This window comes from Danio aesculapii, chromosome 2 (assembly GCF_903798145.1).
Source record: "Danio aesculapii chromosome 2, fDanAes4.1, whole genome shotgun sequence".
Classification (NCBI taxonomy): domain Eukaryota; kingdom Metazoa; phylum Chordata; class Actinopteri; order Cypriniformes; family Danionidae; genus Danio; species Danio aesculapii.
The window spans coordinates 10408193-10421765 of NC_079436.1; the positions used below are offsets into that span (position 1 = coordinate 10408193).

At 35.3% G+C, this 13573-nt stretch overlaps 1 protein-coding gene across 1 annotated transcript in view; it reads right to left on the reverse strand.

Annotated features, from left to right (window-relative positions):
• Window positions 1–654: 654 nt before the first annotated feature.
• The window catches only part of LOC130240808 (sterol carrier protein 2-like), a 34088-nt gene continuing 21169 nt past the window's right edge, over window positions 655–13573 (reverse strand). Inside the window, 6 exon segments of the mRNA XM_056472459.1 lie at window positions 655–803; window positions 4417–4490; window positions 4492–4544; window positions 5193–5289; window positions 7114–7267; window positions 13057–13164. Of these exon segments, the coding sequence (XP_056328434.1) occupies window positions 670–803; window positions 4417–4490; window positions 4492–4544; window positions 5193–5289; window positions 7114–7267; window positions 13057–13164 (620 nt within the window). The 3' untranslated portion in view covers window positions 655–669.

The window sequence follows — 13573 nt, forward strand, 5'->3', positions numbered from 1 at the left end:
CATTAGGCTAACCATCATTATACAATAACTTGCCTGATTACCCTAACCTGCCTAGTTAACCTAATTAACCTAGTTAAGCCTTTAAATGTCACTTTAAGCTGTATAGAAGTGTCTTGAAAAATATCTAGTCAAATATTATTTACTGTCATCATGGCAAAGATAAAATAAATCAGTTATTAGAAATGAGTTAATAAAACTATTATGTTTAGAAATGTATTGAAAAAAATCTGCTCTCCGTTAAACAGAAATTGGGGAAAAAAATAAACATAGGGGCTAATAATTCAGGGAGGGCTAATAATTCTGACTTCAACAGTATATATTTTTATGTTTCTTAAATGTATGTTATAAATTACATAAAACAAATTCATATATCACCCTCATATAAAATCATCCCAATCAATGTAAAGTAATGACTTTCCAAATAGAGCTAATTAAGTCATGTGGGGAAGTTGCATTTCTATCACAATATATATTGCAGGGTAAAAAGTATGGCAGTGTCAAATTTTTCCAATATCGTAAAGCCCTACTACAGACATTCAAAACTTCATTCAAATATCTCAATAGAAGCTTTAAATATAAATATTAAGTGAAAAAAAGTAGATTTGGTACAGTCTTATATATAACGGCTGGTCAGAATGATTCCTGTGGCCATTCTAGTAAATATAGTATTCAGGTTTCGGTGTTTAGTAAAAGATCAGTAAAAAACAGATTGTCAGAACGTACCGTTTGTGGATTGAGCTGCCCTGTCATCATATCCAGCAGATCTGCGTCAGCCATAGCAATGGTACAGTCTGCCTTTTTACCTGCGCAGAAAGTAAACGGTAAAACTTCAACTACTTCAAGTACAAATTCTATCCAAATAAACTCTTGGAGCCACTGAATTTAGAGTTAATTAGTAAAAGGATGTGACTTTATACAGTGTAATGCAAAACACATTTGTTTTCCAATTTGCGTGTTGTCCCAATAAATCACCAGCAGCCTGTAGAGCACATTTAGAAGTTAAAGGGCACCTAGGTTAGCCCTTTTTTCAGATTTAATATAAGTCTTTTGTGTCTCCAGAAAGTGTGTGTAAAGTTTCAGCTCAAAACACTCGTCAGATTTTTTATTATACCTTTTATTAAATTCCTATTTATACATTTTTTCACTGGGTGGCGGTTTTGGTGTACTGCTCCTTTAAGGCTAGTCCTCCCCGCCCACCGTTTCTACGTGCCTTTCTGCGTGCCTTAATCTCCTCCCTCGGCAGCGTCAGACAACAGACAGACTTAAAGGAAGCAGATCTCACGTAGCGTTTGTGAGAAATACTACAGTAAGAACTTTACCAATTAGTATTTGATGTGCAGTTGCATGGCAGGGTCACACAAAGTTTACGCGCGCACACACACCGCAGTAGACACACACACAGACACACACACAGACAGACAGAGCGCCCGTTTAGCTTTGCACTCTTTTTGCACGCAAATGTGACAGGATACAGGTTAATATCCATTGCTGTATGGATATCTGTTATGTTAATGTACAAAATAAACCTGAATTAACGTCCATAAACCGCGACTGAAGCGTCTTCCTTTATAATTGTTCTGAGACGCGGCTGTGCTGATGAAGTAAAGCTAAGCTAAATCGCTATAATTCATTACACATGTGCACTGTTTTAAAACATTTTAAACATGTGAAACTCACTCTTGATCACATTTGATGATGAGTAATGATCCTAACGAACTGAACACACCTTTTATTCCCGGTTGCTTTGTGCACGTCTGGTCTTGTTGATATGATTATACACGTGACTACCGGGACATGTTAATACGCGCAGCTGTCAATCAATTCGGTGGGCGGGGGGACTGCACTCCTACGTAAAGTTGCGGTCGATCTGAAAACCGCTCCAATTGGTCCACCGTTTTTTATGTTGCTAAATTAAAAAAAAGGACTGGGTGTGTTTATATCACCCCAATATGACGGTTTATACACCATACATGCACATATGTAACATGCACGTATGTAAGTTTGACACCCAGTGGTTGAAATAGGTATTGCACTTCTGGATCAAAACAAATTTTCACTTGGCTCCTCCTCTGAGGAGTCCATGAAAGCACAGGTTGCCAGATTGACGTGAATGTGCCTGACTATCGAGCCTAAAGGCTGATTTAAACCATTTTCCAACTAAAAGCAACTGCACGCAATATTTTTCACACTAAAACAAGTTTTTGTCCTTACTAACACCTGAAATTTCTATTTTAAAAACTATGCTGAAAAACTATTTCTCACAAGTGAATAACAGGATAAGTGATCACCTCAGGTACACCGCATGTGCTTTATTCACTGTTAAATGCTAATAATGTGAGTTTGAATGCCATTTTACATGGCATTTATTGCTATACTACTGAAAGCAGCAGCAGATAGTTCACCTCAGATCTTAAAAATAAAATAAACGGATTGAAATTGAACTTTAGAGCTGTGATTCCCAACACATATCAGTGATTCAGCATGTCCATTTAATAATGTTAAAGAGGTTTACTATGTATTAATTAAATTATAAATCTTACCATTTCGCTGAAGTGCAGCAAGTGCACTATTCTGTGCTTCTGAATGGTTGTATTTAAATTTCTGTCGTGTTTCATCTGCACAAACAGCCAAATTGCTTATCACTCTTGTCACATACAGTGCATCTGGAAAGTACTGATAGCGCTTCACTTTTTCCACATTTGTTTATGTTTCAGCCTTATTCCAAAAATGGATTAAATTTATTTATTTCCTCAAACTTCTACACACAATACTCCATATTGACAATGTGAATACAGATTTTTTGAAACTGTAGCAAATTTACCTGGAATTTGCCAAAAGGCACCTGAAGGACTCTAAGACTGTAAGAAACTAAATTCTCTGGTCTGATGAGACTAACATTAAACTCTCTGGAGTGAATGCCAGGCATTACGTTTGAAGAAAACCAGTCACCGCTCATCACCAGGCAAACCCCATCCCTACAGTGAAGCATGGTGGTGGCAGCATTATGCTGTGGGGATGTTTTTCAGCAGCAGGAACTGGAAGAGTAGTCAGGATAGAGGGAAAGATGAATGCAGCAATGTACAGAGACATCCTGAATGAAAACTTCAAAGTGCTCTTGACCTCAGACTGGGGCGACGGTTCATCTTCCAGCAGGACAATGACCCAAAGCACACCTCCAAAATGTCAATATAGTGGGTTCACAACAACTCGATGAATGTCCTTGAGTGGCCCAGCCAGAGCCCAGACCTAAATCCTATTGAACGTCTCTGGAGAGATCTGAAAATGGCTGTACACCGTCGCTTCCCATCCAATCTGATAGAGCTTGAGAGCTACTGTAAAGAGGAATGGGCAAAACTTCCCAAAGACAGGTGTGCCAAGCTTGTGGCATCTTACTCAAAAAGACTTGAGGCTATAATTGCTGCCAAAGGTGCATCAACACCTGTATGTACATCTCATTTTTCAGGTTTTTTATTTTTTAGAAATTTGCAACAATTGCAAAAACTATTTTTTCACATTGTCATTATGGGGTATTGTGTGTATAATTTTGAGGAAATAAATGAATTTAATCCATTTTGGAATAAGGCTGTAACAAACAAATGTGGAAAAAGTAAGACACTATGAATACTTTCAAGATGTACTGTAGCGTGTTGTTAGGACACAGTGTTACAATGTAACCTGCTCACCTAATGTTTACCAACACTGCACTTATTAAGTGACCATATTATGGATTTTTGAAAATGGCTTTTCATGCAGTGCTTAACACAGCTCTAAGTAAATGAAAACATCCTGCAAAGTTTTGAATTAGAAAGTTGACCGTGTATGAAGTTATTGCCACTCAAAAGAAACAGTTTACTCAAAGTCAATAAAATGTTTCGTTTTCAAATAGATCCAAAGTCATTTGATGTTGACGTTGAAGTGATACACTAGCAATTTTTTTACAGCCAAAGGACAATGCTGGAAAAAAAACTTGTATTAACATTGTATTGTGCCTCTGTCATTCACACACTTTCACATTAAGTATAAACTACCCTATAATTCAAATCTTTGTAAGACATAGGATATTTTTGGAAGATTGTAAGATATTTTTAACATTTGTATCTTTAGAAATCACACTAGAATGAAATGCGATACTTGTATTTAAAAGTTTCATTCAACATTTAAGAAAAAAAGAGCTTGTTGCCATGTGATGTATTTTAGGACTATGCTGCAGCAGCTTTTAATTCTATGATTGTTAATAAAAAGTAGTGTTTATTTTTTTTAAGATGTTAATTATCATATTTGATACACATACTAATGCATCATTACTAAATAAAACATCCTCACTGAATCCCTTACTTGAATGGTGTAAATTTATATGTCTTACATCACTAAGCTGAAGAAAATGATGAATGCTTTGTAACAAAAAAAAACACACACCTGCGTCACTGGATACAGAGCCCTTGCCATTCTTCACATCCACCACCCATAATGCATCACTTCCACCTGGACCATTTCACTTTGAATGCGAAAACACCGCCAATTTTCTTTACATATGCTTCCCCCTCCTGTTAAAAACAATGACATAATTGAAAAGTAATATAATATAATATAATAATATAATATAATATAATATAATATAATATAATATATATAATATATATAATAAAATATAATATAACATAATAGACAGTGATAATAGATAGTGGGTAGCACTGTCGTCTCACAGCAAGAAGGTCACTGGTTCGAGCCTCAGCTGAGTCAGTTGGCGTTCTGTGTGGAGTTTGCATGTTCTCCCGTGTTCACATGGGTTCCTCTGGGTGCTCTGGTTTTCCCACAGTCCAAAGGACATGTGGTCTGGGTGAAACTTGTAGTTAAATGTCCGTAGTGTTATGAGTGTGAATGAGAGTATTGGGTGTTTCCCAGTGATGGGTTGCAGCTGGAAGGGCATCCGTTGCGTAAAACATATGCTGGCTAAGTTGGCGGTTCATTCACCATAGCGACTCTAATTAATAAAGGGACTAAGTCGAAAGAAAATGAATGAATGTATGTGTATGTGTACACATTATGTATGTGTATGTTGTTAGTTTTTTATTGGTTTCCATTAGTTTTCTATTAGTTTGGGGTGTTTACAGAGTCATCAAAAGCATTGACAAATTCCAAATGACAATGAACAGAGGCAGAGTGTTATTATGACATTATAATTGGTGAATTACCTCCTGCAGCTTCTTCTCGATCTCCTTGAAGACGGTGTGAGCTTTGAACCCTGAGCGGTCACTGGAGGCGCTGGTGGATACCGCTGCTATCCTAGAGCTGACAAAGTTTACAACAGAACATTCACTTGACTTGCTTAATTAACCCTAACTTGTCTGATTAACCTAGTTAAGCCTTTAAATGTCACTTTAAGCTGAATACTAGTATCTTGCAAAATATCTAGTATAATATGATGTACTGTCATCATGGCAAAGATAAAAGAAATGAGCAATTGTTAACACTATTACATTTTAAAAGGTTTAAAATATATATAAATCTAGTAAACATCATTTCGGAAAAATTGGAAAAATAATCCAAATTGCACAGAAGAACTAATCATTTTGTCCTCAACTGCATGTACAGTACAACATGCTCAGCATAATTGAGTAAAGCTCATTTTGAAAATTAATATATTTTATTGTATATGTATATGTTATGTATTTATGTGCATTTAAACAAAACATATTTGTTAAACAGATATATTTATTAAAATAATATTTTAGTCACCAAACATGTTTAGAAATTGAAAGATAATAGAATTAAATTCAAGCAAAATATTGCAAAAAAATTACAACCTACAAAATTTCAACAAAATTTTTCAATTTTTTTGCTTCTCATGATTTTCCTCTTTTTTAAATCTGTATTTAATATGTATCTATAACATATAAATGTGCTGTACTAGTTTTTGGACCATTATCGGAAGTTATTTTGTTAAATAAGCTCCAGATTTAGCTTCAGTACTGACTAATCTAATGTATATGCACAAATATTATATTGTATAGCTTCCTATTAAAAAATATGAATGTAAAAGAGAGATTTGTGAGGGGTGTGCTCATATATGCTGAGCACTGTACTTACTCATGTACAGACCAGGCTATGTGCACTTCAATATGAAGGTCATATAGAATTGCAATCGTTTGTACCTTGGAATTTGTACCCAGCTTAAAACAAACAGGTCAGGCCTGAAACTTCAAAAAGCTTACTGAACTTGAACATTTCTGTTGTTAATGTTCCTACAGATAGTTCCCACTGCTACATCTACATAAAAAGTTTAACAAACAGTAATGTATTGCATATATACAAATGGATACAAATACACTACTGTTGAAAAGTTTGATGCTACTATGATTAAAGCTAAATAATGCTTACCAAGCAATTGACAGTGACACTAAATTGATAGACATTCATTTGACAGTGAAACGATTTTACAAAAAGATATTCAGAGTTTTTGATTCATCAAAATAACAATAAATGGTACTTTTAAATTAATAAGGATATCTGAAAACGAATATCTAAAGGATATCTCTGGAGTAAGGGCTGGAACATATTCAGTTTTGCGATCACACAAATAAATGACATTGTATATCTTATTATAACAGAAAATATGTTCATTACAATTGAAACTATACTTAATTTTTTACTTGAAATAAAATATTATAATAAAATATTACTATATTTTTATATTTTTTTTTTATAAATTTATTAAAATATTTACATATTTAATATTACAATATTGACACTTTTGGATTGTGTATATATATATATATATATATATAATATATATATATATATATATATATATAATATATATATATATATGACATAGAAAACCAAAAGTCACCAAAAATAATCTCAAAATCTTTCTGTTAACAAATGATTTATGCAACAAGCTTAATAATTATGATGAAAATATATAAATACCATTTAATTATAAAATGTTTTTTTAAATTATATTTAAAATATTATATATAAAACATTTTTTTAAGTATTAATTTTTGATAAAAGTAAAATACAGCACTAGTAAGCATACAACATGTAAAATCATTGGATATTGGTGAGCTGTCTGGGCCAGTGATCTCAAACTGGTTTTAGTTTGAAACATACCTTGTTTCCTGAGGGAATCCCATCCTGTAGAGAGTAACCACCACGGCTCCACCGAGGCCAATGTTGTGCTGCAGGGCGAGCTTTGCCCCGGGAACCTGTCGGGGCCCCGCCTCGGCCCTCAGCTGCCAACACAGCTCCGCACACTGAGCCAGACCTGCACATCAAACCAGGCCAAAGTTCATTCACTACACACACATACACTCTCAATGTCACAACAACCTGCCTGTGTGAGTGTTTCTTCATTCGATCAGGCCTGATAAAAACTTTTTACTCTTAAAGGTGCAGTAGGTGATTGTTTTCAGAAACTTTTTTTGTCATGCTGGTTGAAAGTCTCTTCACATTCCAATAGTATTCATTAAAGTAAATGATCTAAATGTGTTTATATGTACAGCTGGGAAACTAAGTATTGAATATGTTATGTTTTTCCTGGGAATAATATTTCTGAGCTGTTGACATGGGATTTTTGTAAAAACTCAAACAATATAAACATAAAAATAAACAAAACCAATAAAATCTAATAAAAGTATTATGTGTAAAGCAATGTAATGACACAAGGAGAAAGCACTGAACTGCTGAAACGTATTTAAAGGCTTTTTTGGTGATGGCAGCTTAAAGACACCTTTCATGTGGAGAATGAAGTCACGTGCATTACTCAGTGTGGGTTTTCACATAGTGTAAAAATTTTGATGGTTCTGTGGGTCTGAACTCTCAAATCTGATCTTTAATTGGTATTTTATATTGGGTTCAGATCAGGTGATTGGCTGTGCCATTCTACAGCTTGATTTTCTTTCTCTGAAAACATTTGAGAGTTTCCTTGGCTGTGTATTGGTTCATTATCTTGCTGAACTGTCCACTCTGGTTTTCATCTTCCTCATATGGTAATGTAGATGTTGGGCTGAAGCAGCTAATATTCATTTACAATGACGAGGGCAGAGGGTTGCTGAAGAACTACTAAGAGATTTCAGCTGCCTGTCTGGGCTTTCACTGCCCTTCTACACCTCCTTTTCTTCGTGTGCTTGATACTTTTTCCATAAATCAATCTTTTTATTATGCATAACTTAACTTGTAAACTAATTAGATTTGATTTCTTTGAATATATGGATTTTCTTGGTTGTTATGAACATCCGGTGAAAATTTCAAGTCAAAGGCACCTTTAAAAATATGTTTCTGAGAAAAATGGTGACGTGTTCAATACTTATTTCCCCAGCTGTACTAAATATGTTTGGCCCAATTAAAAGTTCGGGCTAAACATTACATAGGTAGCCAAAACGGTCCTGTTAACAATGAAGAGTTCAGATGCAAAACCCTCTAAATCCATCAGACCTCTTTTTTTGTAAATGAGCATCAGGCTCCTCTGATTAGGTTCAGAAGTCTCATTTCATAGATAATGAAAAGGTTTATTAGCCAGTAAATAAAATACCTTTTTTTTTTTTTTCAAAAACGTCACTTTAGACAATTCTTTGGTTTTTAACAAAGTAGATTTTCTTTTGCGTCAAAACAAGCTAAATCACTTGTGCTTTTTATGCAAAACCCTCTAAATCCACTTATTTGGACAAGACCGTGTAATCAGTAGAAAAATGATAAAGATGCGATTAGAAATTATTTAACCACAACATAAAGGACATACACAAACCACCTAAAATTAAAAACACATAAATCTGTCAAGTAAGCGGCAGTTCATTGCACGTGATAAACAGGAACAAAGCAGAAGGAAAATGAATGAATGAAATCTGTCAAGTGCATTAATCAATAACATTGAAACTGACATTAATTCAATCTCAAACAATCTGTTGTCATTTCTGATATTTGGGATTTAGGTTTAAGTAAGTAGAACAATGTAAACATTGTAAGCTAAGCTTGTTAGATTCAAATAATGTAGTGTAAAAAGCATTGTAAAACATCAACAACTGGCATTGTCTATAATATCAAAAGCTTACTGATGTATAGGTTTCTGAAGTAATAGAATAATGTATAGTTTATACATTATATATATATAATTTTTTTTAAATAGCTTAAATTAGCAAATAACACACAAGTAGGCCTACTGGGCAAAAGGGATGTCTCTCAGACAATTTTAGAAGCTGTCATCATTCATTCTGCCATACTTAAGGTATTTCGTCTCTTGTTATCCTCACAGCATCCATGTGGAATAAAAGAACGCATCTCATCTTAACTTGTGTTTTTCGTGAAACAGTGTGTGCTGTTTGATGCATAGTAAATTGGACCATTCAAAGTAGCGTTGCTGCGCAAAAAACATTATGAACGCATGTTACACATCTAACTGTACAGTGTGCTTTCTTTGTCTTATAATGCACAGAGTTTTGAGGTAAGGCGTTTTCATTTGCCATTCACTGACAGTCGGACAGACTACTCCAGTTCATCAAACTCCGTCTTTTAAAATTGAAATCGAAAGCGGAATAAAACAGTCTCCTTTTAAAAGCCGCATATCAGCTCGCTGCTAAATTGAAACATATGATTAGATTCGCATCTTCGGATTGGTTTCTCGGGACATAGCGGCTTTTGCTGTCAAACGCAAGTGCCGTTTAGAGGCCTTTGCCAACAAACTGTTATTTCTGAATACGCTGACGCTGAGATTCAGATGATTGAAGCAAAAATATTTGTGAAACGTACTACGTGCCTAAAGCATTGACTTAACGTCATTAGCTCATTTTTGGCAGAAGTGGCATTTAGCGGCTTTTGCATCTGAACTCTACTATTATTCTACTCTTCAATGTATATCGCGCACCCTGTTTACGCAGACAGATCCGTCATTGCATGTTCACAAGCAGCGAGACCTGCTGCAGCTGGACAGAGAGAGAGTGACAGCAGCAAACTCAGCATCAACCTGACCTTCTTTCTGAAAGACCAACGTGGCCTTGTATCCATGAAAAGAAAGATTGTTTTTGAAAGGGCTTCTGCTAAAAATGCTGAATCAAAACTTTTCTAAATCCTGAGTGAATGGAGTTGCTTTTGCACGCTGGAGGGAATATGCCATTCAAAACCGAAGTATGAAGGATGACACAATGGCTGAAGTATTTCTTTTAGACAGGTATCATTAAAACTAAACTAGTCATGCCAAAGCTTATGTACAATCCAAGCAGTTTTAATTTTATCAGGTCAATTTTATTAGCCCCCTTAAACAATATTTTTTACGATTATCTACAGAACATCGTTATACAATGACTTGCCTAATTAACCTAGTTAAGCCTTTTAAATGTCACTTTAGGCTGAATACTATATCTTGAAAAATATCTAGTCAAATATTATTTACTGTCATCATGACAAAGATAAAATAAATCAGTTATTAGAAATGAGTTTTTAAAACTATTATGTTTAGAAATGTGTTGAAGAAAATCGCCTTTAGGTTAAACAGAAATTGGAGAAAAAATATACAGGAGGGTTAATAATTCTGAATCTTTAGAATCACTAAAGAATGTAGACAGGTTGATATTATAATGTATTTAATAAAGTTGGAAGATGTATTCAAACAGCTAAAGAAATAGGCCAAAATGTAAGTCAATAACCAGATTGTGAAGTCCCTAATGATTCCCAGCCCTAGTATTTTCATTCCTTGCAAAAAAAAATTGACAACCCAGGACAGAAATCTATTGCTATTGTGTGTCTGTAGTTCTGGATGTGACTTGACACCCTGTCTTAATCCCTCGGTGCTGACTCGTGTGCTAACGCTCAGGCTGAGCATTTCATCCTGCGGGTTAACTGCTTGCACTTTTGCTCATTAACCCCAACAAGATAAGAGACTTAGAATAAGAACAAGAGTCAGCTAAATCAAGCATGTGATCCTCAACTCCTCATAAAAGAGGTGCTCAAACATATAATTGGAGAAAAACGTATAAATGGAAAAAGAAATCATCTCAAATGCCTTCAGGTAACGTCTGATTCATGTATCAAAACTCATAAGATCACTGTAAAGATGATGAATGGATTTAAAGGATTCATTCATTTTCTTTTCGGCTTAGACTCTTTATTAATCAGGGTTGCCACAACAGAATGAACCACCAACTTATCCAGCATGTGTTTTATGCAGCGGATGCTCTTCCAGCCACAACCCAGTACTGGGAAGCACCCATACACACTCACATTCACACACATACACTACGGACAATTTAGTTTATTCAATTCAACTACACCACATGTCTTTGGACTGTGGGGAGGAAACCGGAGCACCCGGAGGAAAGCCACGCCAACACGGGGAGAACATGCAAACTCCACACAGAAATGCCAACGGATCCAGCCGGGGCCTCAAACCAGCGACCTTCTTGCTGTGAGGGGACAGCACTACCTACTGCGCCCACCGTGCCGCCTGGATTATTAAAACGTTTCTTCTATTGTTTTTGGAAAAACATCTCTATGTTTGCTGAGGTTGTGTTTATTTGACCAAAAATACAGTAAACCTATGACTTCAAAGATGCATTTGTGAATTTTTAGCAGCCATTCAGACTCCTGTGATTCTTCAGAAATTATTCTAATGTATTTTAATTTCAGGATTCTGTGATGAATTGAAGTATGTTCCATTAAAATGTTAATCGTATACTATATTATTATAAATGTTTGTATTGTTGTCACCGGTGTGGTGTTTCTGCTGCTGTAGCCCATCCGCCTCAAGGTTGGACGTGTTGTGCGTTCAGAGATGCTCTTCTGCAGACCTCGGTTTGTAACGAGTGGTTATTTGAGTTACTGTTGCCTTTCCATAAGCTGTAACCAGTCTGGTCATTCTCCTCTGACCTCTGGCATCAACAAGACATTTGCCTTGCTGGATATTTTCTCTTTATCGGACCGTTCTCTGTAAACACTAGAGATGGTTGTGCGTGAAAATACCAGTAGATCAGCACTTTCTGAAATACTCAGACCAGCCCGTCTGGCACCAACAACCATGCCACATTCAAAGTCACTTAAATCACTTTTCTTCTCCATTCTGATGCTTGGTTTGAACTGCAGCAGATCGTCTTGACCATGTCTACATGCCTAAACGCATTGAGTTTTTGCCATATGATTGGCTCATAAGAAATTAGCGTTAACGAGCAGTTGGACAGGTGTACCTAAGAAAGTGGCCTGTGTGTGTGTGTGTGTATATATATATATATATATATATATATATATATATATATATATATATATATATATATATATATATATATATATATATATATATAGACATTTCAAAGTGCACAGAGTTCACGATTGCTTCAGTGTGCACAATGGAAAATCTTCTTTAACGTATACGCACTGAGCGACATTTCAAAGTGCATGGATTACACGATTGATTCAGCATGCACAAATGGAAAATCTACTATGTAAATAAGTGTAAAATTGAGTTAATGTGTGATGATTTTGGCCTTGGAAATATTATTATTATTATTATTATTATTATTATTATTATATTATATTATTATTATTATTAATTTGTGGGGTAAATTTGATAATATTGATTTTGTATATTCTGGGGTGATTACTTGATTTATATTTTCATGGTTGTTTAATTTACCACCCGTTAATTGGTTTGTAAAAGGTAATTAATAGGTATTGTGCCTGGGCCCGGAAATGTAAGTTTGTTTGGTTTGTGTTGAAGTTAAAGCTTCTTTTGTTGTTGTTTTTTGTTTTTGTTTTCTCCTTTATTAATATATTGATTTGTTTGTTTGATTAAACATTTGGTTTTGGTTTACTTGATTAAATAATGCATGTGTTGAAACCTTATTTTTTTATTTAATTGAATTATTTGAGAAACTGTAGTGGGGTTTTTTTTACCCCTGGCACTCAATCCACTCCATTAGCCAAATACTGCTACAAAATAGTTTCAAGTTTTGAAGCATAAAATGTGACAACCAAGACCCTGTCTGTTTTGCAAGACACCCCTGATTTAGCTGAACAATTCTTTAAATGCACTTTGATCTGCATTCACTATCAGGTGCATTTAGTAAACTGTACCTGTAGCTCCGAGTGGGTGTCCTTTAGAGATGAGTCCTCCACTGGGGTTTATCACCCATTTGCCACCATATGTGTTATCACCCCGATCAATCAGCTCGCCAGCTTTACCTACAGAAATCAGCAAACAAATCATGAAGTCAATCTAAGGGTGTTTTCATACCGGCTTCAGTTAAAACGAATCAGTTTGTTTGCCTTTTTGGTGCGTTTGTTAGGGCAGGTGTGAAAGCAGCAATTGCGCACCAAAAGAGGATCAAATAAGTGTACCGAGACCTGCCCGAAAAGGTGGTCTTGGTATGCTTTCAAACGAACCCTGGATTGGTTAGTTTGTGGTGAGAACATGAACAGCCCAAATCGCAAGTTAATTCCAACCAATCAAACTGCAGGTGAGGAAATTTGTCTCACCAACGACTGATGTGGATGTTGTCACGTGACTGCTTTTTGATTCAATTCAATTGGTTCGGTTCAGAGAGGTCGGGCTGGTGTGTAACACACCTAAAAATGAATCATTTTTAACCTT